Source organism: Pantherophis guttatus, chromosome 7, assembly GCF_059756535.1.
Source record: "Pantherophis guttatus breed Tessera chromosome 7, ASM5975653v1, whole genome shotgun sequence".
NCBI lineage: Eukaryota > Metazoa > Chordata > Lepidosauria > Squamata > Colubridae > Pantherophis > Pantherophis guttatus.
In genome coordinates this window covers 50,039,579-50,063,823 of record NC_142069.1, presented here as the reverse complement: position 1 = coordinate 50,063,823, position 24,245 = coordinate 50,039,579, and the positions used below count along the sequence as shown (strand labels likewise).

At 38.7% G+C, this 24,245-nt stretch overlaps 2 protein-coding genes across 7 annotated transcripts in view; one reads left to right on the top strand and one right to left on the bottom strand.

The window, feature by feature from the left end:
• The window catches only part of MON2 (MON2 regulator of endosome-to-Golgi trafficking), a 175,708-nt gene that overhangs the window by 105,963 nt on the left and 45,500 nt on the right, over positions 1 to 24,245 (top strand). The gene's annotated exons all lie outside the window — the stretch shown is intronic.
• Positions 21,678 to 24,245, bottom strand: part of PPM1H (protein phosphatase, Mg2+/Mn2+ dependent 1H) — a 110,153-nt gene continuing 107,585 nt past the window's right edge. The window contains exon 10 of the mRNA XM_034402785.3: positions 21,678 to 22,971. Within this exon, the coding sequence (XP_034258676.2) occupies positions 22,824 to 22,971 (148 nt within the window). The 3' untranslated portion in view covers positions 21,678 to 22,823. The remainder of the gene's footprint in view (positions 22,972 to 24,245) is intronic.

The following is a 24,245-nucleotide window of genomic DNA, read 5'->3' as shown; positions in this document are numbered from 1 at the left end:
GAAGGACTGCTGGAAATAACCTGGCCTCCAAGTTAGTGTTAGTGAATTAATTATCCATTTTTGGATATCCATACATGATTATTCAATAAAAATATATACCATAGAGAAAGAACAATAAAATATAATTCTGTTATATAAAAATGTAGATGCCACTAGGTTTAGAAACTTGGGAATACAGACATTTTATAACAATCTTAAACCTTAAATTTATTCTAAGAAATAAATCATAAAATGTTACCTCAAGAAGTTCTTAAAAGAAATATCCAATTATAGTTAAATGCTGAAGTATAGCATATTTTAGACATTTGTTATGAAACCAGATTTTCAGAAATGCTTCTGAGTGTATTTGTCTTCATTACAGATAAGTAATTGTATTTTGAATATCCCTTCCATGCTAAAACTATATACCCTGTGTTTAGAAAGCTAGTTCTCAATTGGAAACATCCAAAATTTGTGTCCTCTACAACAGGGGTCCCCAACCCCCGGTCTGTGGACTGTTACCGGCCCAAGGCCCATTAGGAACCAGGTCGTGCAAGCAGTGGGCCAGTGTGAGAAGATCCATTTGTGCAAGCAGCAGGCCTGCATGCAAAAGCATCTTCCCCCTTCACTGCTCCGTGGAGCTGGAAAGGTTGAAGATCGCTGCTCTAGAATGTCTTCTGCAACTATTGATACTATTTCACATACTTCCAGAATGAGAAGTGATTTACAACTATAAACATAGACTGAACAGTGAAGTCACCACAGCCCATGTTTTTTGTTTTGTTTTATCAGTTCTAAAAGGACATTCACCATCATTTGATTACCCCTTTTTTAATTTACATTTCCAGATCACTCCAATAATTTTTATTTGCCTTATTTTTTAGATAACTAGAATAAATCTGTCTCTTAAAAATAGCAAAATTCTGCTACATTGTGGAAACGTCATCCACAAATGGTTGACAGCAGTCATTGATCTTGGTGATTAATTGCTTTGTTTTACTGAATATTTTTTATGACTGAAATAAAGTGTCAGTGAACTCAGCTGTTGGGAGAATATAGTATTAATGTGCCTAAAAGCTGATGATAATAGCAATACAGAAGAATCTTAATAGGATATATAGTATTGGCTCAGAAAAAATCTTAACTCAAAAAGCATGGTATTTCCTGTCAGTGTTTGGGGAATATGTATCATATTCTGGCACATCCTGATGCTATTTTACTTCAGTAGTATTTTTCTCATTTGATTTACTAATACATATTCTGCATAATCATAACTTATTTTACACTGCAAAACATGAAATGGCAGTTATTTACAGGGTACTGCCAACAGTACAAATAGAAACCATAGAAAGTTGCCTCAGTTATTAAAATTAGGAAAGGAGTGATTTTCTTGAAGACCTACTAAACACAAATGAACAATTGTTCAATACTGTAAACATTCAGAAAAACAAATTTTAGAGTCAACAAATGCATTTGTTGCCAAAAACGTGACTTTTATTTAGAAAATGCATACCAGATTATACAAAAGTAGGAAATATACAATTTATTATGTACTATATAGCTACTATCACCATTTTTATTTATTTATTTACGGTATTTATTTGTTTAATGTGCTGCCCATCTCAGATGAGATTCCATTATGTTCTCACTATACTTTAAAATATCTGAGATTTGTTTTATGTCATTCACTAAAATTAAACACCTGCACTAGTTAGCACATCAAGTTAACATCTAACAAGGATTTTTTTAAAATGGTTGGGTTTATAAACATTTGTACAGAATGTATTTATCACTGAAATAACATGTGCACTGGATGTCACCAGAAATACTGTTGGCATGGGCATATCCAAATACTCTATTAAAAAAACGAATAAATTTAGAAGGAGTTTCCAATATGAGTAGCCACAACATTTAATTTAAGCTTTATTAGAATAAAAAGAGAAAATAATGTAAATTTAATTTTCTACATTTTCAGCATGCCTATGAGAACAAGAAAACTGCATAGTTATTAAAAAGGTGCAATTATTTAGACTAAATTCCAGAAATCAAATTGCAGGATTCAAAGGGAGCATATAATTTCTGAAGCAAACATCAGATTATTATTTGGTTTTGGATTAATGTGTGAACCAGATTAATCCAAAACCAAGTGTGGCATAATCTAACTAGATTTAAACCAAAGTTTAGTTCAATATATTAAGACAGTCTTTTAAATTAGCTTTTGATGCACTATAGCAATCTAAAGAACTGAGCCAGGAATTACAATTGTAAATCAAGGCACCTACTTGACTAAGTAGTCAATGTTTTTTTGCAGTGGTCATTAAGTGAGTGTGGTTGTTGCTAAGTGAACCCATTCATTTGAATTGGCATTTTTTTTTTGTCAGAAACTGACAAAAAAAATCACGAATTAGTTACATGATCATGGAACACTATATTTTTTTTTGTTTTTTTATTTTTATTCATTTTATATTTTAAATTACTAACATTACAAACAACATATACAATATTTCACCCTGTGCTATACATAAGAAAGGAAGATTTGGTTCTTCGGATATATCCTCATGATCGCCAAAATCCACGTTCTCGGGGTACAGGTACCAAAGCATCCAATTTTCCCAGCGCATAGTCCACAAATGGTTTCCAAATTTTCCAGAAAATATCTTCTTTATATTCACCATTTCTAATTTTAATATCACATGTCATTTTATCATTTAAAGCTAATTTCCACATTTCACAATACCATTCTTCTATTCTAAAATTCACATCTAATTTCCAATATCTGGCTATTATAATTCTACCTATTATAATCATAATTCTAATCAATTCTTTCTCATATTTTGTTGGTTCTATTTCCTTAAATATCAACAGTAATATAGTTTCTGGTCTCAATATTATTGCTTTCCCCATCATTTCAAATATCATTTCCTCCAATTGTTGCAAAACTTTTTAACTTTTATCACATTTGTACCACATATGTTCATAAGTCCCTAATTCCATGTCACATCTCCAACATTGTTTACTAATTTTTTTATCCATCAGTGACAATCTTAATGGAGTCAAATACCATTTCCAAACAACCTTATAATTATGCTCTTTAATCCTTACAGATAAAGTCTTCATAATTCTACTCTTCCAATTCACATTCCAATCTAAATCTGATATTTTAATATTAAGTTCTTTTTCCCAATTCATCTTCATCACCCTTTGTGGTTTTCCATCAAAATTTATAATCTTATATATCTTACTAACGAGTCCCTTTAGCCCAATTTCATCTTTCATAATTTGGAATACTAAATATTCAAATTCAGTTTTACTTCTACTTATCGAACAATTGTCCCTTACCTTCTTAGTCCATTTTTCTATCTGTATTTTTTCAAACCAGCCTAAACCCAATTTTTCAATGATTTCTTTTTTCCTCCTTTCATTTTCTGAAGTTTTTAACCAATCTATTATAGTTTGTATATTTTCATCTTCCATTACCCTATCACGACTTATATTAGTTTTAATCGGCCAATTTTCAATTGTCTTCCCTAAGAAAATTATATCTGGAATTAAAATTTTAATAAATTTGTTCCAAATTTTACTCAGTCCCTTTAACCAATAGCTATTAATTACACATTTTGATTTTGCTTTATCTAAAAACCATGTTGAGCCAAATCTCTTGATGTCCTTTAATTCTAAATCTCTCCAATGACTATCTTCACCTTTAAATATTTTTACCACAGTCCGAATAGCATAAGCCCAATAATAATTGAGTAGTTTGGGGATTCCTAATCCACCTTCCTTTTGATTTTGATACCACATTTTCTTCACTAATCTAGGTCTTTTCCCACCATTGCAAAATTTATCCAATTTCTTCTGATATCCTTCAATATCTTTCTCTGTCAAGTTTAACGGTAACATCTCAAATAAAAAATTAAACTTTGGCAACAACATCATCTTACACATTGCAATTCTACCAAACCAAGACAACTTTATCATTTTATATTTATCTATCTTTTTCTCAATTTCATTCATCACCACATCATAATTTAATTTTTTCATTTCTTTAACTTTGAGTGAAAGTGTTATGCCCAAATAGTTCAATGTTTTTTTAATCCTTATCCCAAGTTGTTCTTGCATATTCTCCCACTCCTTACCATTATTATTCATTAATAATTCAGATTTTGACCAATTTATTTTCAAACCTGTCATTTCCTCAAATTATTCCAAATGCTTATGTATCTTTTTCAAATCTTTCTCTATATCTTTCAAAATAATCAAAGTATCATCCGCATACAGATTTATCTTATATCCCTTATACCCTTCCAATTCTTCATCTTTTTCTATCATTTTAGTCAAAATTTCCATAACTAATAAAAATAATGTTGGAGACAGGGGACATCCTTGTCTTGTACCCGCTTCCAATCTTATCTCTTCTGTCAGCCTTCCATTCACCTTCACTCTTGCACTACTTTTTTGATACAGTTTTGAAATAACATGTATAAACTTATTACCAAAACCTAGTACCTCAACAATTGTTTTAATAGTTTCCCATTGTACAGAGTCAAAAGCTTTAAAAATATCTAATGATATTATACCTATTTTATCAGCATTATATTCAGCAACATCTATAATATTTAATACTCTTCTGACAATATCATTCATGTATCTACCCTTCACAAAACCTACTTGGTTATAACTTATATATCTATCTATAAATCTACTTAATCTATTACTTATAATGGCAGTAAATATCTTTGCATCTTGATTAATTAAAGAGATGGGCCGATAGGACTCAATCCTTTCTAAATCTTTATCTGGTTTAGGGATTATAGATATCACCGTTCTGTTCCATGACAACGGAACTTCACCATGTAAAATTCCGTTAAATAGTTTTTGCAATTTTGGTATTATTATTTCCTTAAATTCTTTATAAAACTCAGCAGGTAATCCATCTTCACCTGGAGCTTTCCCTAATTTTATTTTTTGTATTACTCCATTAATCTCATCTTGTGTTATATCTTCTTCCATTAAATCTTTATATGTTTGGTCACAACATGTTTTTCTAAATAGCTTCTCAGTTTTCCCCGATCAATTAATTTTTTCGAATATAAATTTTGAAAAAAGTTCCTGACCACTTCACATTTTTCTAATTTTTTATAGCGTCTTATACCCTTATCATCTATCAAGGCTCCAATTTCTCTCTTCTCTCTTTTATTTTTCGCCATCCTTGCCAATAACTTAGAGTTTTTATTGCTAAATTCAAAAAAATTCCTATTTAAATATCTCATATTCTTTTTTACCAATTCTATATCTTCTATCAATTTATTTTTTAGCAAATTTAATTCCTCCAAAAAAAAAATTTCTTTAGTAAGCAAAAATTGATTTTCCAATTCCTTAATCTGGCTTTTATCTTTTTCAATTTTATTTTTATAATTTTTATATTTTCTGCTTGATAACTTGATACTTTCCCCTCTAAACACTGCTTTCATCGCATCCCAAACAATTTCAAATTTAACCTCTCCATTATCATTCAATCTCCAACATTCTTCCCATTTTTTAAATATCCATTTTTTATCCTCCTCATTTTTACACAGTTTTTCATCATATCTCCAACAACTTCCTTTTTTCTCAAAATTAAAATCTATTTCCATCGTAACTTCTGCATGATCAGAATCCTTAAAAATTCCCACATCTATCTTATCCACATTATTCAACAAATCTTTAGAAACTAAGATATAGTCAATTCTTGAATATGTATTATGTATCTTAGAGTAAAAAGTGTACACTCTTTCAGTTCCTTTCATTTCTCTCCAGACATCCACCACACCGTTTTGAAACATCCATTTATTTAAGGTCCCCATTTTATTTGCTCCTCCACGAGTGGGGTTAGTACTATCTATTTTATCTCTAATTAAATTAAAATCCCCAGCCACAATTACTTTCCCTACACTTTCGATTTCCAAAATTTTAGTTATTTTTTCAAGAAATTCTTTTTGCTTCTCATTTGGTAAATATAAATTAACCAGTGTCACTTTTTCCTCGTTAATATTTCCCACAATTATTACATATCTTCCTTCTTCATCCACAATTACTTCTTTTTCAAAATATACCCTATCTGATATCAATGTAGCAACTCCTCTAGCTTTTGAAGTTCCAAAAGATTTTTCATAAATTTGCATACCCTTTATATACATTTTATTTGAGTCTTCAGATTTCTGATGGGTTTCTTGCAAAAATAATATATCTGGTAATCTCTTTTAATTTTAAGTTCCAATCGTCTTCTCTTGATCTGATTCCCTGTACCCTTCACATTCCATGTCATTATTTTTATTAAACCCATTTAAACTGTAACTTTTTTAATCCTTTCCCCTCCTCTTCCTTTCTGTGCCCAGATCCCAACACCAATCTCCCACATTCCAAACAATTCAACATAGAAGAAAAAAAACAATAAAAAAAAACAAAAAAGGACAAAAAACACATCAAACATTGAATAACAAACAATCTTCGTCCCCCACATCCTCAATTGGTTTCCGCCTCTATAAAGAGAGTGGGGGACAGGGGACGTGCCAATGGTCGGGTCGCTTCTTTCGGGTAGTCTACTTAAATTCATCTCTCAGAGAAAAGGGTGGTAACTTCTCCCTGCACTCAGCTTCCTGCAATTCTTTTTCAAGATCCTTGAATTTCTTATCCGCTCCATCTCCCATTATATCATCACGACTTTTCTTTTGTTCAACCATCGCAGGTGAGATTTCCTTCCGCTTTAGTCCTTTAGGATCTTGTCCTCCAGCAGCCCCTTTTTCTTCTGGTGTTGATGTTTTTGCATATGTTCCACCCATCTTGAGCATTTGATCTTTTATCTCTGTTACGTCCTCATACTTTACAATCAATCCAAGTTCATGTAAGTATAACACTGCATCTGTTCCCAAAGTAATTATTTGCATTCTTCCTTTATAAAAAAATTTTAGTTGCTGTGGCGGTCTCCAGTTATATTTAATTTTCCACTGCGCTGCTCCTCCAATCCATGGAAGGATAGTATCTCCTAGTTGCTGGGCAGAAAACTGAGTGCTAGTTACTTCTCATTGCCAGGCCACGCCCACCTCAACCAATCAGCTTCAGTCTTTCTCACTCAGTTGCTGTGAGAACTTGGCAATTTGAGTGCTCCCTATTTGGATTTAATCTATCCTTAAATTTGACCTTCTCATTGCTTTTTTATTTTATTTTATTATTTTACCTGTCTTTATACTTCTGCTGAGGAGCTGCTACGTGTAATTTCTGCTGTGCTGCGTGCCTTGGGCGGGCTTGGGGCTCCAAGCCGCCTGGCCTATCTCATCTTCAATCGAGTCTGCAGCACGCCGGATTCCGACCCGGCTGGGCGGATCCGTGCTTTTAAAGCCGCTGGCGACGCGCTAGCTTTCTGGTGAGCTGGAAAAGCTGCTGTCGCCCCAGCTCCGACGATCGAGCGGCTCCGGAGTGCTTGCCTTTTCATCGGGCGGCCTCCGTTAATTAGAATCAGCTGTAGAGCGCAGGCGGCGCCTTCAAAAGCAAGCGGAGGATCGGAGGCAAGCCTTGAAGCTATTTCGGGCCGAATTCACATCGCCGGCTGGCGAAAACGCAGGGCAGCATCTACAGCGGCGCCATTTCCCCTGCAGCGGATTCAGGCCTCAGGAGTTGAGTGACGGCCGCCATTTTGTTTCGGGACACTGACGGCGTGGCGGCCGCCATTTTGAGGGCATTCAAGTAAAAAAAAATTAATAAAGAAGAGGAAAGGAAAGTGAGAGGCTGGCCTGATAGCAACGGTTGGACTTTTGGGGCCTTATAAGCCACCCTGCTAGACTTGTGTCCCAGATCCCTGCCCAGGGCGGATTGGCGCTACCCCCCCCCCTTTTGGCCTGGTTCAGTTAGCTGACTTTTCATTGGGGTTGAGCCCAGCGGCTTCTGGGCCTAGTTTACCCCTAACCAACTGAGTCCTCACTGTGGGCATCTTCCTTGGGGGAGCCTCGGTGTTGATCTCTTAAGGGTCTGTACTGCTGCTTGCTTTGTACTCCTCATCATGGCAGACATAGCCTTGTCATCTGATTCTGAAGGCGCCTGCAATTATCCTGCCACCCAGCATAAGCCAGGCAAAAAGAAAACAAAATCTAAAGCCCACAGATCCAAATTGGCCTCCAAATCTAGCTCCTCAAACAAAGCGGAGCAGAGGCACCATGAAGCCTTGGAAAAACAGTTTGAACAGGCCAGACAGCATCAGGCAGCTCTGTCAAGGCAGGCTCACACTTCTGAGTGCGATGCTGATAATTCTGGGAATTTACAGTCTGGATCCACCTCAGGATCGGCCACCAGACCTTATATTTCAAACTTGCAACGCTCCAAAGGGGTGTCTACGTCATTGCCAGATGTTTCGAGCCACTCTGATGTCCCTTTGGGTCACAGGCGTCAGCCAGAGGCTACCTTTACACCTACTGTGGCGGGGCTCCGCTCAGAGGCGCCTGACACTTCAGTGAATTTTCAAGCTATGTTATCAGATGCCCTGGCTAAGATTTTGGCAGCTGGCATTCAACAGGATGTGACTAAGTCAATCAACACCTCTCAGCCTTCGCAAGATCAGGCTCCTGTTGATGAGGCTGTTCCGGGTACAAGTAAACACCGTCCTGTCGAATCGTCTTCGGAGGAGTCTGAAGAAGGGGAGATCTGTCCGGAGGATGTCGAATTCTCCGAGGATGAGGATCTTCCCCCCGAAAAACCCACTTTCACGAATTTGTTCCGGCCTTCTGTCTTCAAATCCTTACTGCACAAAGCCAAGGTCGCTACTAAGTTTGGAATTACAGAAGGTTCTACTGACAAAGCCGCTGACTCACAACACCCATATGATACTCTTTTCCAAGTGGCTCATCAAGACAAAGATGTTATCCCTTGTCCTCCTTTGTTCTCCAATGTCATCAAGTCGGCTTTTGGCCAACCAGGTTCATTGACAGCCCCGAGCGGCCTTGACAAACGTCTTTATGCTGCTGAGTCACAGTTGGAGGAGTTACTTGCCATTCCTTCCGTGGACTCCCCAGTGGCTGCCCTGTCTACTACTTCCATGCTGACTTCTGACGTGGTGGATGGCCTCAAAGCGGAGGACCGCAAGGTGGAGATGGGATTCCGTAAGGCGCACCAAGCGGTAGCTTGGGCTATCAAGGCAGCCACGGCTACGTTGTTTTTCAATAGAGCTTCGCTAATTTGGCTCCGCCAGCTACAAGAGAGGTTGCCTCCCACTGATACCAGGCTGCACCAAGATATTAATAAACTGGTGGCAGCTACAGAATATTCTGCGGATGCCTCCTTAACAGCGACAAAGTTTGCCTCACGAGCTATGGCAGCAACAGTAACCAACAGACGCCTTTTCTGGCTCTGCAATTGGCGCGCGGATAATAAGGCTAAATGGAAATTGGCCTCAGCGCCTTTTACTGCCCCATCACTATTCGGCCCTTGTCTGGAGCCAATCCTGATAGAGGATAAAGACAAACGCAAAGTGTTGCCTTCCTCCTTTCACCGTTCTGAACGGAGATTTACACCTTATACCCCGCGGCAGTCCTTTCTATCATCCTCGGGACCGGGTGGCTCATTCTACCAGCGTCCTTATTCCCAGCCCTCGGACCGTGCTTCGGACAGTCCTTTCGGGATAGAACCAGGAACCAGTCCCAAGCAAAGCGTCCCTTTCAAGGTTCCTCCTACCGGCCTCCTCGCAGAGGGAAGTGACTCGCTGCTCCCGGGTCCGATCGGAGGTCGACTGCAGCAATTCTACCTCAGGTGGGGCCTCTCGACAACCGATGCTTGGATCCTAGCGACCATCCAACAGGGACTGCGCTTGGAATTCCACACACTACCACCAACCACCTTTCGTCGCTGCCCCATTCCTCGGTGCAGGGTCCAAAGGGAGCTCATGGAAGCGGAGATATCTCATCTCCTCTCCATCCAAGCAGTGGAACCGGTGCCCAAAGACGAGGAGAGAACTGGATTCTACGCTACCTTGTTTCTGGTGCCAAAATCATCGGGGGGCCACAGGGGCATCTTGAACCTGAAACATCTCAACCAGTATGTGCTGTATCGCAGGTTCAAGATGCACTCCCTCAGATCAATCCTGGCGTCCATCAGGCAAGGGGACTACCTTCAATCTGTAGATCTGCGCGAAGCATACCTGCATGTGCCTATCCACCCGTTGCATCGTCGCTACCTCCGCTTCGAATACAACAACATGCATTTTCAGTATCGTGCAATGCCCTTCGGGCTGTCCTCGGCCCCCAGGACCTTCACGAAATTGGTGACAGTGGTCGCGGCTTCCATCAGATCCCGTTCTGTACGCCTCAGCTGTTACCTCGACGATCTCCTGGTGATGTCAGTGTCACCGTCGCGGGCTTGGGAGGACATGGAGGTGGTCCTACAGGCGTTCCAGAGCCACGGTTTCTCCATCAACTGGCGGAAGAGCCACCTAACACCTACGACACGGCTCCAACACCTGGGTGCAGTGATCGATTCCCAGCTGGGCCAGGTGTTTTTGTCTCCAGATCGCATTCGCGACATCAGGTCAATGGTTCGACAGGTCCAATCCCAGAAGAAGGTACCCCTACTTCTGTTGACCCAATTGTTGGGGAAGTTAATATCCTGCATACATGTCGTTCCGTGGGCACGCAGACATTCTCGCCCGCTTCAGTGGCTGTTGCTTCCCTTTCAGAAAACCCACCGCAGCACGTCGTCTCATCAAACTGTCTTACCTCCGCAGACTCGTCTATCGCTCACATAGTGGAAGTCGGCTGCTCTGGAAAGGGGATGTCTATTTCTCGACCCGGAACGAGTTGTCCTGATTACCGACGCCAGCCTCTCGGGCTGGGGAGCCCATCTACAGAATGCGGTGGTTCAAGGTCAGTGGTCTCTGGCGGAGCAGGCGAACAGCATCAATTGGCTGGAGTTGAAGGCTGTTCGTCTCGCCTTACGCCATTTCGCACACACCTTGGAGGGGCAACATGTGTTAGTCCGGACGGACAATATTACCACCAAGGCACACATAAATCGGGAAGGAGGCACGCGCTCCAAGTCCCTGATGTTGGAATCGGAGAGTCTTTTAGCCTGGGCGGAACAACACACAGCTTCTCTGGTGGCGGACCACATTTCGGGGAAAGACAACATCATGGCGGACTGGCTCAGCAGGGAGCACGTGGACCCTGCGGAGTGGTCTCTTCACCCTGCACTCTTCGAACAGATTGTGAGCAGATTTGGTCGCCCTCAAGTGGACCTCTTCGCCACGCCCCAGAACGCCCAGCTACCGAGGTTCTGCACGCGTTACCCAACCAGCGGAGCAGAAGGTTACGACGCCCTACATTGCCAGTGGCCTTCCGAGCTCCTCTACGTGTTCCCACCTCTACCGCTGATTCCACAACTGATTCGCAAAATGTTGTTGGAGGGAGCGGAGTTGATTCTGATTGCACCACAGTGGCTGCGCCGACCCTGGTATGCAGACCTGATGGGCCTGTCTACGGTACCACCATGGGTAATACCTCTACAAGCGAACATGCTCAGCCAGGGGGTCATCTTCCACCCCGATCCAGGGTGGCTCCGATTAGCCTCCTGGCGCTTGAGCGGCTCCAGTTACAAAAGGACAGATTGTCCCCTGATGTCATTAATGTGATTCAAGCTGCAAGACGCCCTTCTACTACTAGGATTTATGAGGCCTCTTGGCATTCGTTTTCTGCCTGGTGTGTTTCCCATCACGTGGATCCAACCTCTGCGGATGTCCCGGATGTGCTAGGATTTTTGCATGAAGGTTTAGCCAAGGGTCTAGCCCCCACCACGCTTCGTCGTCAGGTGGCAGCCTTATCCACCGTCATTTCTTGTGAGAAACACCGTACTCTATCGCACAATCCTAGGATTAGGAGTTTCCTTCATGGGGCCTCCAACATCTCTCCGCCTGTGATACACAGATACCCATCTTGGGATCTTCCATTAGTGCTACAAGCGCTTACCACTTCGCCATTCGAACCCTTGGCTTCCGTGTCTCTAAAATTTCTAACGCTTAAGGTCACCTTTCTACTGGCCATTACTTCAGCTGGGCGTGTATCGGAGCTCACTGCGCTCTCTGTTCACAAAGATCTTTGTGTGTTTCACAGCGACAGAGTAGTTCTGCGCTTGGACCCATCCTTTTTACCAAAGATTAACTCAAGATTCCACCGTGCCCAAGAGTTGGTTCTACCTAACTTTTGTCCGAATCCACGGCACCAATCTGAATCCTTATGGCATACTTTGGACGTTAGGCGTGCCCTCCGACGTTATATCAAGCGTACGGAGTCTTTTCGACAGACTGAATCCTTACTTGTATCTTTCACTCCTTCCTCAATGGGGAAGAAGGTGTCATCTAATACGGTGGCCAGGTGGATTAAAGCTTGTATTACGATAGCCTACGATGTGAGAGTCTGTCCTCGTCCGACTAGGATTTACGCACATTCAACACGAAGTGCGGCTGCATCGGCAGCTTGGTCTACGAACGCTTCGGTGTCTGAGATCTGTAGAGCGGCCTCCTGGGCGTCTGATTCGTCCTTCATACGGCACTACAAAATTGACCAATATGCCTCTTCGGATGCTGCCTTTGGTCGTAGAGTTTTGCAACAAGTGGCCACACCCAGGAATGAGGACTCCAGTCAGCCTCCCGCCCTAGAAAATTGAACTTGGGTACATCCCATCCATGGATTGGAGGAGCAGCGCAATGGAAAACGGACGTTGTGTCCCTGAACGTCCATTTTCAGGGCGCTGCGACTCCAATCCATACCCACCCATTCGGCTTCCTGTTACGTTGTTATTCTGCTTGTTTGTTGGACTATTATAGTTGACATTGTTCCTGCGCCTTCGTGAGGAAAGACTGAAGCTGATTGGTCGAGGTGGGTGTGGCCTGGCAATGAGAAGTAACTAGCACTCAATTTTCTGCCCAGCAACTAGGAGATACTACCCTTCCATGGATTGGAGTCGCAGCGCCCCGAAAATGGACGTTCAGGGACACAACGTCCGTTCCATTGTCTCTCAGAACCTTTGTGATTGGTTTCAAAAAAAATCTCCACGCCCTTTCTTCTCTTGATATATCCGGAAAGACTTGAATAATTTTCTCCTCAAATTTCAAAGCTTCACCCATCTCTCTCACTTTCACCATCACTTCCAATTTGTCACTAAGATTTGCAAATCTGACAAGTACATTTCTATTTAAGCCGTTTTGTCTTTTAAACCCAATTCTAAAAACACTTGCCAGATTTGTTGCTGTAAATGTGATTTGTGTATCCAAGTCATTGAGCCATTTTAAAACTCGTTGTTTCAAATTGTCCACTTTTTCTTCTTGAATTCCACGAATAACCAGATTATATTTCCTCGCTTCTTCTTCCAAAAAACAATTTTTTTTATCTTGTTCATTTTTAAAAAAGATTTCTCCAATTTGCCGAACTATCTTTGCATCATGTGTCTGAATCTGCTCAATTTCATCTTTAATTATTGTCATTTCTACTGTTTGCTTTGCAAAATTTTCATTCATTTCTTGCTTCATTCTTTTAATTTCCAATGTCATATTATCCATACTATCTGACAGTCCTGATATCTTTTCACTAATTTTGGTTAAGGCCACAGCAACTTGTTGCATTTCTAAAGATTATTGGGTCGCCATTTTTTAATAAGTTTTAATTATCCACTTTTGCCAAGAGGGTCTATAATGAAGATTAAGGGACAGCAATCCAATATTGAAGCTGAGACAGCTTATTATTGCACTCAAAAGGACCAGCAATAAAAGTTTATAGTTCTCAATTCAGCTTATGTAATTTCCCTAAAAAAAAAAGCTAACATCCATTGGAAGGCACTGCCCAGAAATGCGTTTTGCTGCTTCAACTCAGGCACTTTCACAAACAAAAGATCAACTTAAAGTTCACATATTCTTCCAAGAGGAAAAAAAAAAAAAAAACCCTTCCACCAGTCTTTTGATGTTCCGTGCCTTTATCCCACAGCAAAAACAAACACAGATCGCGGTAATAATGAGAACAAAGGCAGCTATTTACTCCAAATATGCAATCGCGACTGCCTATCTGGTCACCCCTCAGTCCTTCCACTTTCCCACGCTATGAAAAGCTTCAAAATTTGAGTCGTTCAGGGTGACCTACCGATTCCAAAGTCAGTCTGCTGGGCCAGTAGCTCTTCCGATACAATTTATAAAATTTTGGTCCTTATCGGTGCATTTCAAACACTTTAATCCACATTTATCTTCCGTAAAATGCCCTGCGAAGTGGAGAAAACGTCCTCACACCACCACGGCCATAACCACGCCCCCGATCATGGAACACTATAAAGGGTCATAAAATTTACCAGACCAGCAGGCAGTCATGACCACAAGTGCAACTTTTACAATGATCAGGTGTGCACAATGGTTCTGTGACCATTGTAACTTTGAGAAGGTGTAAAATGACTAGTCTTTAAGTGAGAACTACTTGTCTATGGAGAATATCCATAGTCAACTAACTGCCTGTGCACAGCTTGCAATTTTATGTCAAAAAGTTCTGCTGATTCATTTGTTTAATAGTTATATATAAATTCTAGCATAAAAGCCATGATTTTTCTTATGGAATTTATAACAACACATAACATAATTTGAATCTGGTTTGAACAGCTAAACTCATTGTATTTGCAAACAAGTTTGTTCTATTACAAAAGACTACTTTAGTTATAACTATTACCTATAGCAGTGTAGATGGTTTTTAAAATATATTTTGAAAATCAGTTATCAAATATATTCAAGTCTAAGTCAGACATCAAGACCAATCTTTAATTCAGAATCATAAACTACTCAAAATAAAATTGAAGATTTTTTTGCCCTTGCATTATCCTTGCCATGTTCACTGTAATTTACCAATTATTTCCAAACTGTTACATTAAGAATCATTTTTTTTCTTATAATTACACCAAATTATGGGGAATTCCTATCACAGTGAGCTGCTCCAATAAACATATATGGTTTTTCAAAAATAACATCATTCTGAAGGAAAATTTTAGAATGAAATACTTGTATTTACATAACATAGAATTTTTCAGACAATCCCAGCTAATTCATGTTTCCAGCTGCTTAAACTATACTAATCAGAGATAGCCTTAATTCCAGGTGCAGGTATTCCATCTATGCTGTTTTGAAAGCTTACTTACCACAGAGGTTAGTCCAGTGATTGCTGGGATGGAAAATCATTTGTGGTTTTTATTTATTTACCCTTATTAAACAGCCTTTCAATCGTGTTGGAATGGCAGCTAATGGTTGCAGCAAGTATTTGGCTGTGCACGAAGTAGCAAATTACCATGTTACTGAGAGTCCACTTCTATTTTAACCTTTCAGTGTTTTCTTGCCGTCTATATTTTGCATGGAAGAAGTCAGAAAAAGATCAATGAGCAAGATAAAGGAACACAAGAAAGATAGGACTTGGCAACTAGTTTTTCTTAAAAAAGCAAAAGGCAGTTGTGCCATAGATTTGTAAAGAGATTGCCAATTTGGTAATGTGACTATTTTAATTACTATTAAGAAATTATTTCAATAAGGTAATTATATTCTATTAGTTTTAAATTTTGTTGCCTATATTAGTATATAAAGAATACATCATGGATGTGCACAGTTGCAATTTTGAGACCATTTTGTGCTTTCAGAAAGTAGGTTCTGCAGTAGGGGTGGCAGCCTCATAAGCCTCTCTGGTAATTAACTAAATAGATAAAGCTATTTAAAGATAAAACTATATTTGAGATATATTAATCAAATGCATATAAATCACAAAGAATAAGGATGTGACATACAGGCATCCAACCCAGCATCTAGGAAGGATCACAAATTTAGCAGGATATGGGCGAGTTCATTCATTTCATTCATTCATTTATTAGATTTCTATACCGCCCTACTCCCGAAGGACTCAGGGCGGTGCACAGCCAAACAATAAAAACACATACAATACAAAATTTAAAAAATAGAATAAAATCAAATTAAATAATTTGGCCCCGACAAATTTAAAACCCCAAACTTTTAAAACCAATTTAAAATTGAATATATAAATACTAAAAGATGTTTAAAATTTTAAAAATCTTTTATAAAAGAGGGGGAAAAATTAGGCCAGGCCGGCCTGGTGAAATAGTAAGGTCTTTAAGGCGCGGTGGAAGGTGCGCAGATCCGGGATCCTCCGTATCTCTGGGGGGAGCTCGTTCCAGATAGTAGGTGCCCCCACAGAGAAGGCTCTCCCCCTGGGGGCCGCCAGTCGGCATTGTTTGGCTGACGGCACCCGTAGGAGCCCCTCTCTATGGGAGCGTACCGGCCGGTGGGAGGCTATTGGTGGTAGTAGGCGGTCCCGCAAGTACCCAGGTCCTAAGCCATGGAGCGCTTTAAAGGTGGTAACCAAAACCTTGAAGCACACCCGGAAGACCACCGGGAGCCAGTGCAGCTCGCGCAGGAGAGGTGTTACATGGGAACGCCATGTCGCTCCCATTACCACCCACGCGGCCGCACTCTGCGCCAGTTGGAGCCTCCGGGTGCTCCTCAAGGGGAGCCCCATGTAGAGAGCGTTGCAATAGTCCAGGCGGGAGGTGACAAGGGCATGAGTGACCGTGCGTAAAGAGTCCCGATCCAGAAAGGGACGCAACTGGCGAATCAGGCGAACCTGATGAAAAATCCTCCCGGTCACGGCTGTCAAGTGCTCTTCTAAAGACAGCCGTGAATCCAGGAGGACGCCCAAGTTGCGAGCCCTCTCCGTGGGGGCCAATGATTCGCCCCCAATAGTCAGTGATGGCGTCAACTGACTATATCGGGACGTCGGAAACCACAGCCACTCAGTCTTGGATGGGTTGAGCCTGAGCCTGTTCCTCCCCATCCAGATCCGTACGACCTCCAGGCACCGGGACATCATTTCAAGGGCATCGTTGGGGTGATCCGGTGTGATGCAGTGGAAAGTTTTTAATTAAGTATTGTCTGAATATAGATCTCTTTTTTATCAATTGAACTAATACATATTTTCTCTTTCACTATATTATCTTATTAAGATGCCTTGTAGAATTCATCAAGGATGCCCTTTATGACTCAATTTGATAGCTTAACTATTGCCTTAGACAATAGTACAGTTCAAGAATCAGAGATTAGGATTGCATATAAATCAATTTATTATATTATATTTAAATTAAATTATATTAAATTATATTTATTATATATTTATTAGTATATTATCTCATTAGTAGTCATGTATTTTCTCTACCAAAACCCATAAATAAATTCTGCAGTTAATGAATTGAAATAAACTAACAAGGAAAAAGCTGACTTGACTAACTTCTGATAGTAAACGCTAAAGGCCAGCTTAATGAAATGAATACAATTTTGTGAGCAATAAGTAATGCATCTTCCTGTTGGTTTTCTTTAGCACTTTTTCACCAAGCAGACTTGTACAGTGAACTTGTATATATCCTAAAATATACAGATAGAAAAGCAATAGCATAGCAATAACATTTAATTTCACAATAAAGTTTGATACTGTGTTTAGATTGTTCTTAATTAAACTTTCTTCATTTGATTTCATGTCATCACTGGCAAATTTCTATGCTTTAACTGATCAGCTATAAATCCCACAGAAACACCCATCCAATATAAACAGCAAAAATGAGTTTTTCTGTTTATTTTTTTTATTCCATTTTAAAACTTTATTGTGCATACATTTTTTCTGCTTTCTTCTTAATTGCACTGAAAATTTTTCAAAACACATAAAATATATCCCTTTGCTAAACATTTTTGTTCTTAAATTACAAAAAGTTTGACATTTCACAGTCACAATGTTAAGTACATTAATCTAAATCATTTTTACCCATCAAATTCTTTTCATCATTTAGAATGCTGAGCCTAGAAAATAATATATTCCATAAATATAATCACTATATCACTAAAATAATGGGTAGCAGTTGAATTAAAATAAAATACAGTGGAAAAAAATAAAGCAGAGATTGAAAGGGAAAGGGTTTTTTCAAGTAAAATACTGGTATAATTTGGCAGAATGATTGTAGAGGTATTGGTCATTGCCTACAACATCTCTATAAGTAAACAAAATAAATTGAGAATGTGCAAATGTTTGTAAAATGCAAACTGCAACAGTGAATGTACAAAGGGCAAAAGTACCAAAATGGACTTGGTAGGGTTGTAGTGCTTCATTATCAAAAATAAGAATCAAACCTCAGAGAAAAAACATACAATGACTACTTTACTTTCAGCAATTTGACAGTTCTTGATACAAAACCATTTCAATATTGCTTGGAGTCCAAGATCACTTCTCATGTGCTGCTGATTTTAGATTGTAACTAAAATGAATCCTTTTCCATGGGCATTGGTAAGTAATGAAACAACATCTTAGATAATTTGAATTGGAATATTTCATTAAAAATATTACAATTGTTAGCTACAATTGGAAATAAGTTGTTAGAAGAATCACCCCCAAAATATTGCTTAATTCGGTAAAGGAAATCTTAGACTACACAGTTGTTAAACTTAAACCTAATAATGCAATTAATACATCTCTTGGAATTTTGAAAGATCCATGTTGTTGACTTATTACCAGGCAAATAACATGGATAATTTAAATTGCTCTATTAGCAACAATTTTTTTCTGAATTTTACCTGAATTTGTATTTTCCTAGAAATGTTTTCAGTTAGATTTTAACTGAGACAGTCTTTTTTGTTGTTGTTGTTGTTAAAGAACAAGTTTCCTCGGTTGGGTATGAGTGAAGGGGTGAGGTTGGGCATTCGGTTTTGTTTAACAACACTCCTTCAAGATCTTTAATATATAATAACAAAGTTACAATCTGGTTCATTTTCAATATTTTGATGTCTACCACAGGGGTAAAATGCTCTGAAGTCTGCTACTGGTTCACTTTGCTACTGGTTTGCTGCATGCGCGCATGCACAGTGCGTGCCAAACGTGCGCTTTATGCACATGCACACTGCAGGCACTAGCGCGCAGTGCTGAAAAAGGATTAAGAAGCCTTTTCTAAGGTAAGTAGAACAGCGAGGGAGGGAACAGCTGTGCCGCGTGATTTAGATTCGCTAGAAAGTGCGGCACAGCTGATCGTTGGAAATACTGGTCCGGCCAAACCTGTAGCATTTTTTTTTAATTACCAGTTCACCCGAACCGGTAGCATTTCACCCCTAGTATAGCATCATTATTTTTAAGGTAGTCTTCCTCAGATTGTTTTGTTCCATATGTGCTGGACAAGTCTTCCAATGCCCCAAATGACCAAAATTCAAAGTAACCCAAATACTAATTTGGTAAATATAGACTAGTATATCTGAAGAAACATGCTCTAAATAATAATAAACTCTATAATAGAATTAATTATTGGAGTATTATTTCACATGCATTCATCTAGAAGGGATGTTATGTAAGTCTTAGCTAGGTTTTGCTAACACAGTGGAATTTTCTCAAGTAAAAAAGAGAGATACCATTTGATGCCTATCTGTTGAGATTGGCAAGATTTCATTTGTAATCTAATAACACAAGGCATGAAATCCACTCCAACTCTATCATATGCAGAAATTGCAGGAACTGATACACTTCCTTCAATAGTATATTGTTCTAGAAGACCAAATTCTTTGCAAAGGTTTATAAATAGCTGCCACTTAAATTCATCTGGATATTACTCAAAGACATATATAAAATACACTTCTTGGGGTGGGGGAGAGAACCATTGTTGACTCAAAGCAATCTTGAACAAGATCAAAACTTTGAAGAAGCTCTGCAGCAATAGAGATGGAAGGAAACTTAAGTGTCAACTTAAATTTCTGAATTTAGTTAAGTGAGTCAATGTTGCTTGGTTTGCATTAGATTGACATGACTACATTTTTTTTAGTTGTCCTGACTAGGAGTTTTGGTATTTCCAGGAAGTATTTGGTAGCCATTACAATATTAAGACAGATCTATTACAAAGATATGTATAATTGGCTTCCATATGTTATTTTTATATAAGGATGTCACTGCTCCTGGAAAAACACAAGGCAGTCAATTTTAAGACTACTTTTGAAGATATTGCTAATGGATATATTATTGTGGGGAGGGTGTCAAGGGATGGACTGACAAAAGCAATATTACACTGTCATGATGCAAACCCTATCCCTTTTATACATATGGCATAAGATCACATCTACTTCCAAAAGAGGTGGATTTTGTGGTACAATTGCATGATGTTGCTTTCATAACTGATGAAAAACAGGAAGCTTCTACAGATACCCATGTTTTTCTTTATGCAAATTAAGTAGCAACTGCAAAGAACTAATGTAAAATCACAACATTGGAATTGAATCTGTATTGTCTAGTATTAGATTACTGTAAAACTAGCAATATCCTTTCTAAGGTAGGTAAATTGAGGACCCAGTTTGTGGGGGCAATAAGCTGACTTTGTATAAAATATACAAAAGTATGAAGGCTATTGCTTAATGCATTGTAAGCCGCCCTGAGTCTCCGGAGAAGGGCGGCATATAAATCAATTTTTTTAAAAAAAATTATAGAAAAAGAGTAAAAAGGAGTAACTGCACAGATAATGTATTAGTGGTGAATACATACAATTCCTGCTACTGACTATTCTGACCCATTTTTATGCCCAGGTGTCTAATAAGGCTATAATAAAATACAATGTGTCCATATGGTAGAGCAGTGGTCTCAACCTTTCCAGCTCTATGGACCGGCAGCAGCAGTAGCGGCAGGCGAAGAGGGGATGGTTTCACGTATATAACCTAGTTCCTGTGCATGCGCAAATGAAACGGTTTGCCCATCGTTTGTGTGGCCTAGTTCCCAATGGGCCACAGACCAATACCGGTCTACAGCCTGGGGATTGGGGATCCTGTGGTAGAGCAATATAAAAACTAAACCTGTACTTTTAATTACCTAGTGAGACAATTTGCATCTAAAGAGGGTTTAAGTGGTGGAAGTGAGGAATATGTTAAAGCAAAACGAAGACAAACAACACAACAGCACATTTTTGCATACACATGCTACATTAGAAAGTGATGATGAACCAGTGACAGTATTTTACCCAGAAAACACTGATTTCACATATGTGAATGAAATGAAACATCAATAGTGACCCACATTAAGAATTACTTGAACTGAAAAATACATATTGTGAATGCAGAAATACATTCTGTGTAATAGCCACTTCCCGATTTCTATATGCAGTTGAAAAGACTATATACTATGAAATGTTGTTTATAACAGTTTCATGAAGCCTACTATAAAATACATTATTGCATACATATTTAGAGATGTCATAGATTATCTTTTTAACTGTTCAGTTATAGATTCAAACTTATTTACAGTAGCACTATCCTACTGAGGGAAACGTTTGTATTGATGCAAAGACAGTATATGAAATGCCTGCCCCACAAAAAATATCAATGTAATACTATGAAGATGGGAAAATGTTAAAGAAAAATGGTATGGAAACAAATAGAACCATTTTCTTGTTATGCTAAAAGCTTCTTTTTTGGAAAATATTTGAGATCTCTCAAAAGTTGATCTCTTGTTTTCCAGCCATATCGTTTACTTTTTAAATGGCATAGAATGTGCTACTGGATTTCTTGATTGAGATTATACCTGAGGAATCCAACTCAAGCATCTAATTCCAGAAGAGGTGGCTTGCATTATGTATGTATAATTATGAATACTTTGCTTGAGTAAGTTTCTTACTGGAATATTTATTCCTATCTATTTTGATATTTTATTAATATTGACAATTACAAACGAATTAATGAAGCTTGTTCTTCAGAAATTCTTGCTATACTACATGGATTTATAATTTACATTTTACCTACTACATCCTGGCAATGGAATACAATAGAAGCAGTAAAAGAAATTAATGCTCAAAGAGTACAGTAGGAAAATGGGAGAAGCTTATTGTTCTAAAGGAATGTTCTAATACTCACTAGCATTAAATAGCTAAAGAAAAAAATAAGACAAACATTTATCCAGTACATCCAAATCAACAGTTGTAGGGAAATTCTTTCAATAGGAATACCATATCATATTGAAAGAGGAGGCCAAAGTATTTAAAGCATGAAAAATCTGATAACAAATAAATATTAACTAAAATAATCTCCCAGTCTGCTACATCATAGCTACACACTCGACAAAAAGTTAACACGAAAATAGATTTACCACCCAACGTTTCTCTATTCTTAGGCAATTTTAATAACAGCTGCTAGACTGAAACCAGAAAAAAGCTAATTTCACCACCCAAGCACATAGAAAAACTATACATTTTTCATTACAGTGAAGAGGGAAAAAATCTTGAATTAATATGCATAAACAAAATTCTAGAACCTCTCCACTGAAACATCACTACCTTCAGCAAACAATACCTAAGTAGATACCAGCTTTTCTAACTTTAGTAATTATAAATTACTTCTAACTTAAAGTCAGCTAGCACAGAAATTGGGAAAATAAAGGCTGCCTATCCAGTTTCAATTATGGTCTTCCCAATTCACATCTCATTTAGCATTCTAGGCTACATTAAACTGGGAAAAATAAATTCAATTAGATCACAACAGTGTCCTCACCAGGAGGGACATTAAAAAGAAAGCACTAAATATACTAGCAGCACTGAAGTTCTGGTCCTGATATGTACCAATAATATAAATTTAGGGAAGCTGCAACCTCTAAGAGATTATGTGCAAATCAGCCCTAGCTTTCAAGTACAAAGAGATCAGGTTACCCAAGCTTAAGAGAATGTTTGAACCACTACTTTCATTTATCAGAAGACTGTCTTTTCCAAAGGACTTGTTAATAATCAAACATTTCCTGTTACCAGCACTGATGCTGCTTTTACAAGAGTTTATTTCCATGTATTAAAGGGATGACGTAGACTGAAATGTCATCTCCTGAGCCCAGTCGGTCATTGGATATCCTCCAGCCTCTGTCCTTCAGCACTCCCCTAGCTCGCATTACCAAATCCTGAGCTGCTAGTGTGTACCTGTGGGCAAAGAAGGAAAAGCCAATATTGAAAACTGCTGTTAAAAAGAATCTTTATTGTTTGGTAGATGGGCCATATTAATCACCATAAATTTGCTTTATCAACATTCAGATTTCACTACCTTATTCATAGTCTTCAGCCAGGACCAAATGTTCTGACTATTTTGAAAAAAGTTATAAACTCAACAGATGAGAACATAGTTTGCACACAATTTCCAATGTGAAAGGAAAAAGTATTCCAATCTAAACATTGCAAAGCTATTATCCTTGGGATCTTGAGCAAGGTAGGATAAGTCTGACTACGCACTAGGAAACTTAATTATGATTACACGAGGCAAAGCTGCAAACCTGAAGTCCCAAGATTTTTTCCAAGAGGAGCAGGAAAAGAGCATTTATCCTCCATCATATAGCAGAAGACCAAAGTATAATTTACACAGGCCAAGAGGCAACTAATCTGTCATAAACAACCACAGATATATATGCAACAACATACTGATATATATATAGCAGAGTATTCATCTATTTCAGATATTCTGGGCTTTATTTCCCACACTTTCTATTCTTTTTTTTTTTTTATTGAAAAAGTTTTTCAAATACAAATTCCCCCCCCTTTTTTTTCCCCCTCCTCCCTAACCCTCCCTCCCCTCCCCCTGTGACTTCTTCATAATAAAACCCAAGTTCATAACAGATTATATAATACTTTACCATCCCCTTACTCCATCCCCATATGCTGACCCTTTCGCACACTTTCTATTCTTGCCCATACTAGTTGAAGCTAACAAATTCAAAGCATCAGGAACACGGGCCTGGTGGCTCAGCAGACTGATAGCATTGTGATTAACACCAGTTGTCTGCAATTACTGTAAGTTCAAATCTCACCAGGCTCAAGGTTGACTCAGCCTTCCATCCTTTCTAAGGTAGGTAAATTGAGGACCCAGTTTGTGGGGGCAATAAACTGACTTTGTATAAATATACAAAAGTATGAAGGCTATTGCTTAACGCATTGTAAGCTGCCCTGAGTCTCTGGAGAAGGGCGGCATATAAATTAAAGCAAAAAAACCCCAAAAAAACCCCAAACCAAGTTGCCTATTTGTGATCTAGAGTAAGTATAACCAGTACAGTGGAACTACCAGTAGAAAAGGCTTGTAATCTTTCATCCTTTAAATATGGCTGCTTTAAGTGTAGTGAAAATTAAGGAACATAGGGGACTTCTGGTTGACGTCGCAGCGGGAGCAGACTGGAAAATAGTGGGCTCTGATGAGCTGCATGAAATCT